The sequence below is a fragment of the Mixophyes fleayi genome, chromosome 4, assembly GCF_038048845.1.
Source record: "Mixophyes fleayi isolate aMixFle1 chromosome 4, aMixFle1.hap1, whole genome shotgun sequence".
In the NCBI taxonomy this organism is placed as follows: domain Eukaryota; kingdom Metazoa; phylum Chordata; class Amphibia; order Anura; family Limnodynastidae; genus Mixophyes; species Mixophyes fleayi.
Window position 1 is genome coordinate 127,799,826 of NC_134405.1, and position 17,935 is coordinate 127,817,760.

At 39.3% G+C, this 17,935-nt stretch overlaps 1 protein-coding gene across 3 annotated transcripts in view; it reads right to left on the minus strand.

The window, feature by feature from the left end:
- Positions 1-430: 430 nt before the first annotated feature.
- SCAMP5 (secretory carrier membrane protein 5) overlaps positions 431-17,935 on the minus strand; it is a 128,460-nt gene continuing 110,955 nt past the window's right edge. For all 3 annotated transcript variants that reach the window (XM_075208189.1, XM_075208188.1, XM_075208190.1), the window contains exons 2-7: positions 11,860-11,915; positions 11,594-11,722; positions 5,160-5,316; positions 4,256-4,357; positions 3,384-3,501; positions 431-3,257 (exon numbers count right to left, since the gene is read on the minus strand). In XM_075208189.1, coding sequence (XP_075064290.1) covers positions 3,063-3,257; positions 3,384-3,501; positions 4,256-4,357; positions 5,160-5,316; positions 11,594-11,722; positions 11,860-11,866 — 708 coding nt within the window. In that variant the 5' untranslated portion in view covers positions 11,867-11,915 and the 3' untranslated portion in view covers positions 431-3,062. The remainder of the gene's footprint in view (positions 3,258-3,383; positions 3,502-4,255; positions 4,358-5,159; positions 5,317-11,593; positions 11,723-11,859; positions 11,916-17,935) is intronic.

Genomic DNA, 17,935 nt, shown 5'->3' on the forward strand with positions numbered 1-17,935 from the left:
AGTAGGAATGTGACCTTCTGTATAAATAATAGTGCTTAGGCAGCAATAAAGCAGAACTGATTTGACAGACAACTGTGTGTGACCGATCGCTTCTCCAGCGTTGTATTTGTACCTGAACCAGAAGGGGTCTTATAGGTGGCAAGGCTTGACATCATCTTTTAAAGGGCATCACTATTGCTATATTAAATTCAAAACAAATACCAAAATTTAGTGGTTTAGAAGCTGTGAAGCACTTCCAGTGGGGCAAGGAACGGATTTGATTTTGGGTCATCACTCGGGTTGAGAATAGCAGGTATAGCAGCTGAAAAACTGCCTGTTTGACAGTACCACTTGCGAGTATATTGGCTTATGTTCATTATGGACTTGTGCCCAAATGTTTTATTGTGACACTGTTTTTATCATGAGTTTATTAAAATAATTCAGAAGATACTAGTTTGAAAGCTTTCTTTATTTTTGAATTTAAATCACACAATTCATTTTGCACAACTCTTCTCACCAGACGTCAATAATTTAAGAGAAACTACACAAACAATGATAAAATACCAGAACTCATCATTGGGTCTGAACAGAATACCTCAGGAATCCCTTGAGCAGAACTATACATGGAAATTGTGTAACCTATGTAAGAGTGTAACCTATGTAAGAGTTTCAAGGGAATGAAGTTCACTGAGCATCTAGACTCGCCTGTAATTCTGTGTATTTTCCCAGATATAATTTAGTGGATTGAGAAGGCAGAGGTAAAGCATCAGCTAGGGAATGTTCACTAATAACTGCACAATACTGAGATCTTTGAAATTTACATTAACGGCTAATTGAAGCTCTCAGTTGTAGATGTGTTTGATGGCATCTGAACAGCTTATCTACAAAAAGAGCCAGGAAAGCATCAAAGAGCATGACCCCCATAGTGACCAAGCATCTGGAGCCATATAAAATCCTGGCCAAAGCATGGAGGAAGGAGAAAGATAAAAACAAAAACAAAACACCCAGGTAATAAAAGAAGCTTTCCACACATTTAGAATACAGAAATATAAATAGGCAGCAGTCACTGAAACTGCATGTATAGGGTTAAGAGAACCAAATTAACAGATATTGAAAAGGATATATCTATGCTGCATTAGCTAAATGGTCTTCACAACACAGGAGTATTGCAATTTGACATTAACATGAATAGGAGTGTCCGTGATTTCACTTTTATAAGAAATCTACTAAAGAGATAAAAAATGCTTTGAAGTCTAGAACAATCAGTATTATATATTTTATGCCTCACTCATTAACATGAAATAGCGGTAAAGAAAAAAAATAAAAAAATAAATAAATCACATAGCTGCCAATATATCTACAGAAAGACCGATTTCATCATAGCTGTTTTGGCTCTTTTGCAAGTAAACTATTTTAAAGGTGTAGGTCTGGAAACCATGACATTAAAAGTAGACCGCGTCATTTTAATGTTAAATTAAGACTTTTTTATAGCCTCCTTCCTAAACCAGTTTTAGAATGTAAACAAGTGCAGCAAATGGCACCAAATTATATTTTAGGGGAGGTTTGTGAATAGCGGGAAGTCAACATTTTTCACATTGGAGTCATTGTCATTATTATCATTATTCCAGTTCTGTCCTTTAGAAGCTGCCCATTTAACATTTCAAGATCTAACAATATTATATAATACATAATTACACATTGTGTCAATATTCAGTTGGTCCCACAAATATTAGTGTACTAAACATTACGATATATTACTTGACTTTATACCCACAGATGCTGTCTTACATGAACATGTAAAAAGATATGGAAAGATAGCTGTATATACACACAGACAGGTTTATTTATTAACAGGTGAAAAGATAAAAACCACACAAGCTAAGTAATCTTGTATGAATGCAAGATGCTATATTGGTTCAGTCTGGTTTTTGCAAGCGGAGGTTCTGGAGCTGCACTTGCAAGGTTTCATGGTTTTCATCCATTAATAAACTTAGACAAAGAGTGTGCACAGCCTAGTCAGCATTTCTATGACCTATGTACATCAGAGTGCATTATATAAATGTCATACTCTGCATCACACTTTCTATTAGGTCTAGAGTAAGAACAATGTAGTGTGTACTTTTCTTTTTAAATCCAAAAAACTGACAACATGATTCTCTCTGCTTTTACTTAGCCTCAAAACCTGTGTGTTAAAGGAGTGCAAAAATATAGAGTAGAGTTATGTAGTATAAATAAACAATGTAACATACATAAGTACTGTACAGATAGGCTGTATACTTCTATAGTTCAGCATTATCAGTACGTACACATAATTATATTAGGAGTTATTACACAGTAGTGTTCAAAAACCAACAAAACACCATATTCCGTACAAACAAATATGAAGAGCTCCTGAACCGGTCTTGACCATCTATTGCTGCAATATAATCCAAAGACAAATTTTGATCATAAAATGAAATATGCGGTGTGGAGTACAGAAACAAATGAGGTATAGTAAGCATACATTTAAGATGTAAGTCTTCCACTGAAACCATGTACTATTTGACAATAATATCAAAAATGTACACAATAGATGGTCAGCAAAACTAATCTGACAAGATCAGCATTTAACATTTCTCATCTTCAGTCCCTAGCAGACAGTACAATAAGATGAACCTTTCTCTGCCAGCTTGTTAGACTCACACTGCTTGATGCTACATATTTATGACATGTACTTGAATGGCCATCTGTTGTCACGTATCTACTTTTATCTATATGCATTTCTATATTTATACCAAAATCACCTTTATTTATCTCTTGCTCCTTAAGAGTCTTTTTTTTAAATTTAATGCAGTGTTTCCAAGCTGTAGCTCCAAGCACTGCTGTGCTGTATGTATATGTATGGAACTCAATTAAACACATTACCCCTGTTAATGAGGGGCTGGATTCTCTCTGGGACACCACATACACACTACAATCAATTATGCACCATATCAAAGGGAAATGGGTAGAAAGTTGGAGACAACCAAACATGAGAGGACAACAGGAATCAGAGGTCGTTGCGACCCCAGGGAATGTACTTCTCACAGTTCCCAAGGAAACCCTCACATCTGATTGGAGTAGCCATAGTTTGGTGTTGCAGAGTACTGAGGTTCATGTTGTGTCATAGCACCTTGTGCAGCCCCAACGGCTGCGTTTTGAGCCGCTTCCTGAACATGAGGGTTTTTCCAAGCACCTGAGGTCCACTCCTCCTGCGCTTTGCTCAGGCTGCCTCCAGTACCACGGTAAAATTTATGTACCTGCATAGGAAAGGCAAAACAACATTGACCTTTGTTCTGTGGCTTGCAATGCATTTTCATCCACGCCCCCCCCCCCCCCCATATCAAATCACAATGTAAACTGAAGGGTCAGAGTTTTCACTATACCTTGGTTAATGCCACGAAAGAGAAGACAGCCACAACTGTAAACATAATGGTGGGAATCAGCATCACCACTGCAGCACCTACATCTGTTCCAAAGAAGGAGATTGTTGCAATCCACCCACTAAAAGACCAAACATAAAATGAGAATGAGCAGATGAAGAACAAAGTGGACTGAGAGGTATGGTTTGTATAGTCAGCCATCTTATTTCATCTGTTATTCTATTCCTTTACGGTCAAATGATATTCCAGATAAATACACTATACTATTACAGAAATACTAATATTCAACAGCTACAGATCAGCAGGAAATATGTCAGGATGCTGCAACTTGTTGCATAGAGCAGTTGGTTCCTGATCTTTGAGAAAACCTTTGAGTCCATATCATTCTCTGTTCAGCTATCATGGTCAATGTTCAGTTGTTCATGTTGATGAAAAATGGAAGAGGCAAAATTGACTCTACTTTAGAATAGATCATTTCAATGCAAATTTTTCTTGTGTCCAATTGAGTATAGAGGTATAGTTTATAGTGCTTTTAAGACTAAGTGTCATTCTTGATGAAAACAAAAAAAGTTCTTGTTTACTGGAGTGTTAATGCCATTGTCCTATTTTATAATCCTGTCTGAGCTAAACACTGACAATCCTGCCCCATCCACTTTATTGGGGGTGATAAACTGCATTAATAAGATGGATCATGTTCAATCAGTCCATCAACATACAGGGCCAAAATTGGTTTTAATTGACGCAGTCTGTCCTATTTATGCTCTCTTCTTTAATACTAGCCTAGACCTGTGTATGTACCACCTGGCCAGGCTCCTACATTTTTCTCCCAGGTGACACTTGTTTACTGCTGCTGACAAATCTGTATTTATACTCACCAGACTCCCCATCCAGAAATACCAACAGCTTGTATTATGCTGATGACCAACTGTGCCATAAATGTGAAGAAAAAAGCCATGAAGTTAAAGGAACTGTCTGTCCTGTGAAAAGAGAAAGCCACATTTCAGACACAGATACCACTCTACACAGTACAAGTATACATGGTGGTTAAAATGGACACAAATCTGACTCTATATCATGTAAAGCAATGTAAGTATAATACATAAATGTTACTAAAGGCTGTACATTCAACGCGGTTTAGTAAACAACAGGGTAATGTAGTAAAAGAAAGACATAAGCAAAAAAAAGGAGAGATTAAAAATGACTGAAAAAATGTGTACAAAACAATGTAAAATTAAAGCAGCAGTCCCATGAAAAAAAAATGCGTTTGTTTTTTACATAACTCACTGTGGCAGGCTATAAAAAGAAGCTTGGTAATTACCATTTTTCTTATTTCTGGTCAGCTGTCTGCCATTTATGATTTATAGTTCTCATGTGATTACCATGACAACCACAATCACATGATGTTGTGAGCAGATAGGCCATTTGGAACACCCCAGTGAGCTTAGTCAGCAATGTAAAATCCTCCCCCTCATCCTCCCCTCTCTGCCATCACATGGACATAAGGGCTTCCTACACAGTATACAACTATGAGAAGGGAGCATATGAGCGTGACTGGCAGCCATTATTTGTCTACCCTCCCGAGAGATTTTGAAAAGGAGATAATGATTTGTAGGACAGTTAAGAAGAATTACTATCAGATGCATGTTTAAAATGTACTTAAGTTGCTATTTAAAGGAAATAAACTTTACGTGGGATTGCTGCTTTAAAACGCAGTATGTATGAATAAAAAACAGAAGGATGGTAAATTGTCACTTCAATTAGATAGACAGAGATACTTACTTGAAAGCTTTATAAATAGGTCTGAACCAGCACACATAGGAGCAGGGAGTGAAAAGAATGAGCCATAGAAATGCCAGGCCGAAATTAGTGGCTGAGCCTCCTCCAATCAACCATGCCAGGCAGCCAATGAGATTCACCGCCAGCGTGATGCTGTTCACTGCACGCACACGGGGTCACGCAGAGGCACACAGTGCAACAAGGAGAAGAGAGCCAAAGATCACAGTGAGATTGAGGAAAGCCAGAGTAATTAAATTGGAATCTTGTACCCTCCCACCAAAGGAATTCCATATTAAGCTATATCAAAATATATGGAGTATGAGTTTTATATTCAAAGCTTTTTAGAAAAGATCATAAAATAAACAATTGGATGTATAACTGTGAAAAGTTCATATGAGATGTGTATTATATCTAAATTTATCTTGTGATGTCAAAGGTCGAAGTAAGCAATTATTATTTTTCTCTAGAGCCAACAATATAACAGCACTTTTCAGAGAATTATCATCATCCGTACAGTAGGGAAAACAGGACATACAAGGTAGACCAAAAAATAAAATAAAAAAAAATAAATGCAGACATGAAAACAAAGGATATGGAGGACCCTGCTCATTAGAGAGCTTACATTCTAAGTGGAGGAGGACACAGCTGAAACAAGAGGAGTTAATGTGTCTCAGAGTGGAGATTGGGATATTTGTGAGGGTGCATTAGTGAATGTTTAATCATTCAGTCCCTGTCTCAGTGGACTTCATTGTCTAAATTCTCTACCTTACAAACATTAATTTACCAAAATGTTTTGTTTTTCTTCCTTATACTCCATGGCAGCCCTAACAAAGGGGTTAATCCTTAATCAGCTGGATACAGACAGGAACATTATTATTAATTGTTTTGTATTTAAGCCTTGGAAACATTTTTCGGATTAAATACATTTAATCTAGCATATTCTCCATGATTCTTTGTGAATTTACGAAGCCAAGTGAGGCTCATGCTACATGTATATGGGATTTAAATGTGAATATTACATTAATAAGTAGATTTGGTGAACGCAAGGAATCCATAGTAAATCCTTTGTGGTATTCGAAAAGGTGTATTCATTGGTGAATGACTAAGGTGACTCCAGTCACGGCCAGCTGTTTGATTGCTGTATCTGGAGCAGGCTGGGTGTTCGTGACAAACAATCTGCTTCTTCCTCAAGACACTCGTACTTATCATCCTTGCAAATAGTATGCTAGACAGTATGTGGCAAATACAGCCATGTGGGCCATTTGTTCCTTTAGAGGACAGAAGAAAAATTCTCATTAACTATTCACCAACTCAACCACCAGCTGGTTTGGTAGGTGGTAGGATTGTGAGGTATGCTGACACCCGGATGATTATTACGCAACATCGCTGGGTTCGGGACACTATAAACAAATGATACAAAATAGAGTTTCAAGTGATACCTGTGACAAAACAAGTTTGACAACATCTTAACCAGCCTGCCCTCGTTTCTTATAAAATATGGAGTATAACAAAACGTACAGGTACTGGTTATACTTCCTTGGCATAGTAAGGCACCCCTGGGTGGATGGCCAGCCAGGGGCAATAGCCATTTGTTGGAGGAAATCTGTTTTGCAATTTCTAAAAGGAAGCCTCATGCCAATTAGACTTTATTCCGACTGGGTGACAGACACTTTTTTAGCCTGAATACACAGCAAAGTCATTACCTTGTCATCCTATATGTTAGAATCTGCCTCAACAATGTAAACAGCAAGTGATTTGGGAAGTCCCAGATTGATGTATATTGTGTTAAAGTTGAAAATTGTGTTCTCAAGTCTAGAGAATATTATATCCGGATGTTAAATATCTGATGTAATATTTCAGACGTTGTGGCGCCACTAGCACCAATGTAAAAATGTGTTAACCCCTCCAGGCTGATTTTTATGTGCAGGCTGCATGATGCAGCCTGGATTGGTTAAAAGGGCAGGAGGTTGGATTACATCCTGCCAAGGTATATGTGTAAAACTGTACATAAAGAGCTATGCCTTACCATGTAGATTATTCCATCTGTAACTTCTAGATGATCACCACTACCACTAACTGCTGTGTAAAAGTCCTGGTCAGGACTCTTGAGCAAGAAAATATCACTGCTTGAAGATTTTGCCTGCAACTATTATCTGCTGGATCCGGTGACCAACAGATAAGAGTTTATACTCTAATCCGTTCCACGACTGTCCTGTCTGTGTCAATGCTCTGCCCGCTACCCAGAAGTCCTGATCCATAGTAAGCGGTCATGAGGTACCAGCCAGCCCACAACAAAGAGGCATTGATTGCAGTAGCTATACCAGATACTCAGAAGTGGTTCTAGATGCCGCAAAGGAGCCGAGTGGTGGCAGCAAGTTCCTCCTACAACTATTGTGCAGATGGCATTCGCAGTTGGCGAGTGTCTGGTGGCTAGGTGACACCAGTAGGAGTGGTCAGTAAGAGTCGTTTACCAACAGTGAGAAAGAAACCCAGCTAAACTGTGCAGAAAGAACATACCTCCATTCCAAATCCACCAAGGGAACATTACAACAAGTCAAATTATGATTCTAGTTGCGCCACAGAGATTTCAGAGCAGAGGGAATAGAATCTCTGACAAAATCTTGGAACTACAAACTTGGGTAGGCATTCCCTCCGGTTCCTCTCTTTGCACACATGCTGAAGAAGATCAAGAGAGAAGCAGTAGAGGTAATATTGTTTTTTTTGTTCTAGCCTTGCCAGCCTATGTTCACAGGGGCATGGGAGATGCTCTTTGCCTCTACTTCTGCAGCCAGATTTGCATAAATTACCTATTGTTCATCTGAATTCAAAGACTCTCTCTCCCTGATTATTTGGAGATTGAGTGATAAAGGAAACTGACAAAGTTATTGATGTATTATTCAAAGCAAGAAAGAAAAGTTCTTCTATAGTGCATTACAGAATTTGAAAGACATTCATACTCTAATGCAAGCCCAGATTGATCAATCCTGTTACTGCTAACATATTTAATGTGCTTGACTTCATTCAAGAGGGTTTCCAGAAGGGCTTGGCCCTAAGTAAATTGAAGGTACAGGTTTCGACACTGTGTATTCCTGGACACAAAGACTGATGTCAGATGATCTGGTAGAAAAATTATTTTAAGTAGCTAAAATGATTTGGCAGTGAATCAAATCTTTTCTGGCACTGTGGGATCTGAATCTCATTTTGGAGCCTCTAACATCCGAATCGTTTCAAACTTAACATGAAGTTTCAATTAAATGGCTCACACTCTACTATTCTTACTGGCAATCAGAGGGATACTCTAGCAAGGTGGAGTTGAGGAGTTATTTTACAGGCTTCAGAGGGGAATGGACGCGAGGTGCCAAAGGTATTGAGGAGGCTTTCCACAAGGGTAGCGATTGCCTCCTGGGCATACAGGGCTCAGGCTTCAGCAAATAAACAACACAAAGCAGCATGCTGGTCATCTTTTCATGCCATCTCCTGGCATTATCTTCTGGATGCCGTTGCTTTAGTTTAGAAGGAATATTCATTAAACAGCTGGCCAATAAAATATTCTGTAGGCATTGATTGATCAGTGTTGGCTTCATTTTGTGGACCAGTCATGTGCGTTATTGCTTAGGCACATCCCATTCGTGAGGGCTGCCATGTAACCTGAAGAGGAAAAAGGCATTTTACACTCATTTTTTAAAAGTACTCCATGGTAGCCTTAATATCCCCTCCCATTTTATCTATAGGTTTCAGAGACAGGTTGGTAAATTACTCAAGGACAACGAAGAGAGGAAGAGTCACACTGTACAACTTCTGGGGGTGTCATATTTTTCTACTGTCTCTACTCTGATTAAAATGAACCTAATTTATGAGGGCTGCCATGGAGTACTTCAAGAAGATGAAATTATTGGCAAATATAATTTACTCTTGTTTTTTGTGGGTGAGGGCACTGTGGGCATAAACCAATGTTAGACTGTGATTTAAATGGTACAGGTTTACCAAATTCACCTTTGCACTCCTTGATTTGATAGCTCTAGGTTACAAACCTCTGAAATGGCCATACATAAATACATAAGGATTAAAATAAGGTGCCAAAATGTACAACAAAATTCCACGCAGTGTTCATACGGCTACTTGCACTCTTGCAAAAGTAATACACTTCCACAATGCCAACTCTGTAAAAACAAACAAAATATTTAAGGCTAACAACCTATAATTACAAATACTATTTTCAACACAAAAATATATATATATATATATATCTCCAAAGAAACAATGTTGCAAAACTCCCTGCTGATTTCATACACCGGTGTGACCTGAAACGCTTGTTCCAGCAAGAACAGATTTGGACAACACAAAGTTTCAACTAGAAATCCAGGAAACAAATGAAGGAGTGAAAAGATAGTAACAAAACTACGTACACAAGGGCAATTTTGCTCCACAGGTTTCTTTCTGTCTCTTGTGCACAGTGGAGAGGAGGTGCAAAATAAGCTCACATAGATGAAATACATTAGCAAGAACACAACACTAACAAAATTAATTATGAACATGATTAGAAAGTGGAACTTGCTTGAATTTCGTGCACGTTGAACCATTTTGATAAAAACACTGGGCCTAGTTCATCAATAAACGTAAATGCCGTGTGTATAATCCTCAAATTTAATCTGCGCATGCCCAGAACTGGATCATACGAAAACTAAACACAGTAACATTCAATTCATCTTCGTAGGCAAAGGACACTTACTACAGCTTACAATTTCTGGGAAGGAATAAGACAGGGAAGGGGCGTTCGCCTGTAGTCAATGTACAGTAAGTGTGTTGTTGTTTTTTTAGATTATATATTGCACCTAATCACCGATAGTTACTTTTCCCCTGAACATTCATTTATGACCATATGTAATTTGTATATAACCTTATAAAATAATTTCAAAGTGTGCTTTGCTGAATGACATGAGTTTGACCTGTGAAAGTGACAAGAGTCTTTTGAAAGTAACCAGGCCCAGGGACAGATAACATCTCTGAGGCTTTACAGAGGGTGTGTAAACAGCCTGGACAGCCAGGCGAGTCCTGCCCTTCCAAGCCTATATCTCAGGAAATATACAACTCATTTATAAAAACCTGTCATTCTGGGAACCAGTCTGCCCTGACATTAGGAGAATTAAATTTCCAAAGGTGAGGGCGAGAGCAGTGTGAGGAAGGTTAAAATCAGCTGCGTCACCCAGTAATGATGTTCAATCTGTATGGGGACCTGCCCAGGTTGAAGTGTGCCAGTTTTCCCCCAAAGTGTACTCCTCTCCCACCAAGTCTTAAACTAGTAAGTTAGTGACTCTGGTTTTATTTCTGAAACTTATTGGTACACCCTATTTTGTATGTTTTGTTATGAACCGTTTTGTTCTTAAGCCTTGGAAACATTTTTCTGATTAAATACATTTAATCCAGCATATGCTACGTGATTCTTTGTGAACTTACAAAGCCAAGTGAGGCTCATGCTTCATGTGTATGTGATTTAGTGTGAAATATTAATAAGTGGATTTGGTGAATGCAAGGACTCCATAGTAAGCCCTTTCTGGTGGCAGAAAAGGTGTATTCATTGGTAAGCGACTAAAGTGACAAAGGGGACTCCAGCCATTGCAAGCGGTTTCAGAATGCTGTATCTGAGGCAGGTTGGGTGTTCGTGACAGGCGTGCCAAACTGTACGCAGCCATGCCCAATTTAAGCTTTGGGCATCTCAAAGGTACTTGCATATCTGACAGCAACTATAATAAAGATAGAGGCAAAACAATGTAAATGATACGAAGAATAAAAAAGGGGAAAAAAAATAAAAATAATTGAGGAAAAACAATGGAAGTGTTAACACTGGATTCTCATTTAACATTTTCAGAATCAGCCTGTACAGGATCCAGTAATGCATGACTGCAAAACTATACCGTAGAAATTAAATAAGATTCATGTCTATATTGATTGTATAATTCCACCTAAAACTGAAAATGTAGTTTAGGTGGAATGACATAAGTAAAACCCAGTCTCAAAAGATTACTTACCTGGGTAATCTTTTCAGTCCAGATTTTACTAATCCCAAACAAAACAGCATTGGTTTTTAGTTTAGAGTACAAAACAAATAGTACAACAGTGAAAAAAAATAATGGGTAGCATCATTTTTTCACAAATCTGACACAAAATGGCCTTCGTTCCTTCAAAATGTATTTTGGTTCTCAGTTCAGTTACCTAACAAAAGGAATCACGTTTAAAACACATTAGAATTTCCCTTCATTTTGTTGGAATGCTCTCTTTACAATATAGAATTACATAAAATGTCTTCACTTTTTAAGGAAATCTTATTCATCTTAACATACATAGATGCCACTTTTCCATGCCAACTGCGCATCACACAAGTAGCATGGAAAACACTGACTGACAGATATAATGACAGTTAGCCCAGGATCCATACTCACACATCCATAGATAGTAAAGGCGTTTGACTGTAGTACGATGCTGGTCTGGGATATCTGTCTCAAAATCCTGGTAAAAGCATGGCTTCAGTGGTATGAAACGAGGCAGAGGGGGGAAGTTATTCTGTTTCTCTGTGTGGAGATCAAATAAATAAATCATATTTAAAAAGCATGCACAATGAGAAGAGATATTGATATTCATTGAAATAGATTTAGTTTAAGTCATGAAATTGCATTAACATTCTTAAGTATTGTTTCCAATTTCTCACCAGACATGGTCACTGCGGATCTGTAGCTGGGATCCCTTCCTAAGTCTCAGATAAACCTAGGGAGAGAGAAAAATACAGATTTAAAGGTTAGTGAGCACATTACACCTCTATCTCTCTTCTCTCTCTCTCTCTCTGTCTGTCTTTCTGTCTGTCTGTGTGTGAGTGTGTGTCTATAGTAGGGAATTTAGACTGTAAGCTCCAATGGGGCAGGGACTGATGTGAATGAGTTCTCTGTACAGCGCTGCGGAATTAGTGGCGCTATATAAATAAATGATGATGATGATGATGATATCTCCATTCAAATTGGGAGAACTGGCATTTAGGCAGTTCTCTGACTATCAAGTGTCTACTGTGGTGCATAAGTTACCCAATATGCTTTATGAGGACTCAAACCTTGGATGAATACATCTATCTACCTACACACATCGATCAGCCACAACATTAAAACCAGACAAGTGAAGTGAATAACATTGATTATCTCATTACAATGGCACCTGTCAAGGAGTGGGATATATTAGGAAGCAAGTGAACAGTCAGCTCTTGAAGTTAAGGGGCTGAAAATTGGAAAAATGGCCGTAAGGACCTGAACGATTAGTATAAGGGCCAAATTGAGATGGCTAGACAACTGAATCAGAGCATCTCCAAAATGGCAGGTACTGTGGGGAGTTCCCAGCGTGTAGCTGTTAGGGTCTACCAAAAGTGGTCCAAGGAAGGACACGTGGTGAAGCACCGACAGACTCATGGATGTGCGTGGGGAGCAAAGACTAACCCGTCTTGTCCAATCCCACAGAAGGGCTACTATAGCACACACTGCTGAAAAAGTTAATGCTGGCTATGATAGACCGGTGTCAGAACACAGTGTATATCTTGCTATGTATGGAGCTGCATAGCAGCAGACCAGTCAGGGTGCCCATGCCGACCCCTGTCCACTGCCGAAATCACCAGGGTTTAGTTTACTAAATCCTGGAAAGTGTAGGGTATATTATAAATAAGGAACCAGAAAAGAGATATATAATAAAATATATATATATATATATATATATATATATATATATATATATATATATATATATATATATATATATATATATATATATATATATACACATACATATATACATATATATACATATACATATATATACATACACACACACACACACACACACACACACACACGTAGGCATATAGCAATGGATGAGTATATGATTATATATGAATTTTTTTTATAATCCAAAATTATTTTTTTTTGTAAAAAATAATAATATATTATATTATTAATATATACACACTACACATAAAATAATAAGTACCACTGAGAGTTTATATACACATCTGAACCACCAGTGCAAATATAAGTAAGTATAGGGAAGTAGGCAGGGTGGATCTGCTACCCAGATAATAGTTACACTCCAAATGCAAAATAAACTATCTGTTATTGCAGTTGGATTATCTAGAAATAACTTATTGTATAAATTGTTTTTAATTAGTGGCGCAGAGTGCCAATTCATATCATTGCAAATGTACCAATTTTTGTATTGGCAATGTATTGATTTTTGAGACAGTATGTCGGACAGCAATGATCCATAACACAATAAATAATACATGAAAAACAAAATACAAAGACACAAGTAAAAAAAAACAGCAACAAAAAAAACAACACCACACAGATAACATTGTGTTGTAGATAAATTTACAGGACAGTGGGGGGCGGGGAAATTAAAATCTCCCCAAAGTAGCGCCGCAATAACTCTAGTACTGTTATAACGGTAAAGTTAACCCTGCTTTCAGCTCTCTGAAAAAAAAAAAAAAAAGCAAATGTTGAAACTACCATAATATCAGTATTTCAGCTCACTATTACCGTAATAATGGTAATAGTGCGCAGGCCGCGTTACTGTAAAAAGTAACGTGGCCAATTGAATTCCCCCCAGTGAGTGAGAGTGATGATAATGTCAAACATGAAGTAGGCCTGAACTCAAGAAAACAGAGGTAGGGAAGCAGGCCTAGAGGTACAGAGGGTGATTGAATAGTAGGAGAACACGAGGAAAGAGGGCCCTGCTTATGATAGCTTATATCCTAAAATGGAAGGGGAAGACACAAATAGGGTGGTACCAAGTGAGGAAGTGAAGATGATAGCTTAGACAAGGGAGTTAGGAGGAGGGCTGATATTTCTTTATTCAAGCCTAAGTCTTAATGGCATGTATGAAGCCTTAGATAGTAGAGGGTAGCCTGACAGGGCGTGGCATACCGTTCCACAGCTGGGGGGCAGCACGGGCAGAGTCCAGGAGACGGGAGTGGGAAGAGGTAAATCAGTGAAGTGGCGAGACAGTGGTCATTGGCAGAGCAAAGGGAGGCAGCAAAGAGTGTGTGTAGAGATGAAGTTGGAGATGTATGTGTGGGGCCTGGTTGAGAGCTTTGTAGGTTAAGGTGAGGAGTTTAAATTTTATTCTGTAGGCTACAGGGAGCCAACTCAGCGACCAGCAGAGGGGGACGCTAGAAATAGTGCGGTGGGAGCAGCATAAACATAAGAGGTGCAAGGTGGTGGGAGCTGGGTAGGCCAGAGAGAAGGAGGGTACAATTATCAAGGTAAGAGATTACAAGGGAATGAGTACGTTTTGGCTGGCTTCCATGGTGAGAAATGCCCAGATCTTAGACATATTCAGGAGGTGGAAGTAGCAGGATTTTGAGGGACAGAATGTGAGGTTTGAAAGAGAGGCTAGAAAGCGGTGAAATTTCGAGGTAAAAAGGAAGGATGGAGATAGGGCAAAAATTAGAGCAAAAGACAGGGTCAAAGGACTTTTTTTTCCCTCCTTTGAGTATTGGTGGGGGGGGGGGGGGGGGGACAAATGCATGTTTGAAGGAGGAGGGGAAGGTACCAGGGGAGAGGGATAGATTGAGTAGGTGAACAAGGTGGTAGGAGGCGAGAGGCGATGGGGTCAAGTGGGCAGGTGTAGGAGGATGAGGAGGATAGAAGGTTGTGAACTTCATTGTAGATACTGGAGTAAAGGAAGAGGAGGGTGGGCTAGCAAGTGGGGGCGACAGTGGGGAGCAAAGGATGAGATAATGTCTACAGACGAAGGTGGGGAGAGAAAGAAGAGATATCATGAAGTATTTACTCAATTTTGGAAGTGAAGTGGGCAGCAGAGATGAGGACAGAGAGTGAGGGAGGAGGGGGAGGCGCAGGGTAGAAGGTGAGAAAAAAAGTGATAGGGTTTGGAGGTTCGGAGGAAAGGAGAGCCTTGAAGTAGCACTACTTAGAGCAGGCATGTCAAACTCATAACCCCAATTGGGTCAAATAATCAAAGTCTAAGATTGTGTGGGCCGCAAGAAAACTAAAGAGAAATAACCATTGTCAGCAGAAAAGGGTAATACATTTGATAAACAAACAATCGACAAGTTGTCATATAAATGTACTTGGACCAAATGAACAATGATAATGTTTTGAGCACAAACAGTCACAGATTACCAAATATCAAGCAGTTCGCTTGAATTACGAAAGTGTACTGCTCTGACTGTGTGCAATAACATACAGCGTGGGTGGAGGTGTGGGGTCTAGGTTCATATAAAGTAAGGAAAATGATGGAAAAGTTATCCTATTACTTAGGGCCTTAGGTTAATCAGAAATGAAGCTTTGAGCCATTATCAAATATAGTGCTTGGTATGCTTCAATACACACAATGTTTTTGTTAAATCAATTTAAGATGGTTTATTTCTTTAAATTTAATTCAGATATTTTGTGTTAATATCCTGTCTGGAATCAAGCAGCCAACCTCAAAAGGAACAAAGGAAGTGACCAGAGCATCTGCTAAATCAAGAAGTTATGCCAACCTCAAGGATCCTGATTCAAGAATTAATAAGGAACTTAATGATATTTAGCAATCTTTTGAAATCACTAAATTGACCGCTACAGTGTTTCATACTTATTTTTAGGATATAGAAACTTTTAATTTCCTTATTAATATTTCCACTGGCGTGGTTAATATTTTCCATTGACGTGATTGATAGGACGTGATTAATGTTTATAAAATATGAGCTATCTCAATTAGTAAAGCCAGTTCAATTTGGACACCAGACACTCTGGGGCATATTCAATTGTTGAATATTCCCGCGACGTTAAAACTATTACAGTGAGAAAACTATCATAATAACGTTTTTTATGCAAACTATTACCGTAACAACGGTAATAGTGCTCGGAGCGTGAGATTTTTGGCGTTTCCGCCAACAATTCAATATGCCCCTCTGTGTGGTATTTTATTTCTGAGCTCTGGTCGATCAATACATCAACCCTGCTGCTACTACATTTGATATATACACTAACATTGACTTGTCAATTGCAGGTAATTATACATCTGTATAGCAATACAGAAGGTCACCCCGACAGAGGGACACAAGCGGAATTGGCAAGAGCAAGTGTCACTGATGGAGATGGTTGACTGAACTCGGACGCAAACTGTTCTGTTGTATTCAGTGAACTTTTAAGCCATTTAACTGAATAAAATAAAACGCGGACTGCAAGTTTGACACGTCTAGTTTACAGAGTGATAGGGCAGTACAATAAGAGGCGAGTACGAACTTAAAGTGAAGGATGTCAGAGCCGTTCCACGCTATGGGAGCATTTTTGAAGATAGCATGCAAGTTTGGAGTGCCACGGTTGAGGCGGGAACCAACAAAGATTGATAGTGACAGCTGGGGCAACAGAATCAAGTGCAGTGGTAAGGATGTGATTATAGAAGGAGACTGCCTTATCAAGGCAAGACAGCGAGATGATGGAGGAGAGGAGCGAGACTGGGGAGGAGGAGAAAGTGGTATGAACAATAATGTCCAGGTTACACCTGGTGAGCGTAAGGAAAGTGGGAGAAGTGGGAAGATACTTGGAGAGGAGAAGGTGGTCAGAGAGGGAGAGGTGAATTGTTGAAGTCAAAGACCGTATAGAGGTGGGAAAACACCAGATCAAGGGAGTGGCCACTGCAGTGGGAGGGAGAAGAGGTCCATTGAGACTAACAAGGGAGGAGGAAAAAATGTTTGGAATCTGTAGGGTCTGAGGAATATTAAAGTTCCCATAGATGATGGAGGGAAGGTTAGGGGAGAGAAAGTGAGAGATCCAGGTGGCGAAGTGATAAAGGAATTGAGAAACAGGACCAGGAGGATGGTAAATAACGGTAACACACAGGTGGGCGGGGTGGAAGAGACAGATGGAATGTACCTCGAAGGAGGAGAGTACAGGGGGAATAACCCGGAAAAAGCAGCAGGGGGAAAGAAGTATTCCAACACCACCGCATGCCAGTCACAGTCTGGGTGTGTGGTAGAAGGACAAGCCCCCAAAAGAATGAACAGCGGGAGAGGATGTGTCCTCAGGGGATAGCCAGGTTTCAGTGATGGCAGGCGGTTAAAGGAGCTAGATATATCCTACCCAAACTGTAAATCTGTACCCAAATTTTAAATTTACCTCCCCCTCCAATGCAGCATGGTTTTGCCAAGGTTCAAAGGAATTAATTTTTTTATTTATTTTTTGCTTTACTTTCCTTCATCACCATTTATTTATATAGCGCCACTGATTCCGCAGCGCTGTACAGAGAACTCACTCACATCAGTCCCTGCCCCAGTGGAGCTTACAGTCTAAATTGCCTAACATACACACACACACACACAGACACACAGACAGACACACAGGGAGAGAATAGGGTCAATTTTTGATAGCAGCCAATTAACCTACTGGTATGTTTTTGGAGTGTGGGAGGAAACCGGAGCACCCGATGGAAACCCACGCAAGCACAGGGAGAACATACAAACTCCACACAGATAAGGCCATGGTCGGGATTTGAACTCATGACCCCAGCGCTGTGAGGCAGAAGTGCTAACCACTTCGCCACCGTACTGAATCAGGCACACTGCTTGGTTGAAATAGTTGTAAGCAAAATAACCAATGACAAGCTGCAATCTCTTTCCTAAGTGATAGCACAAACTAACATGATTCGAACACAGAGGGCTTTTACAGTTCTTAATAAAGCACTTCTTACAAAGCCTGTAATCATTTTAAGTACAATACAAAATATATATTTAAACACTTGCTTTGAAC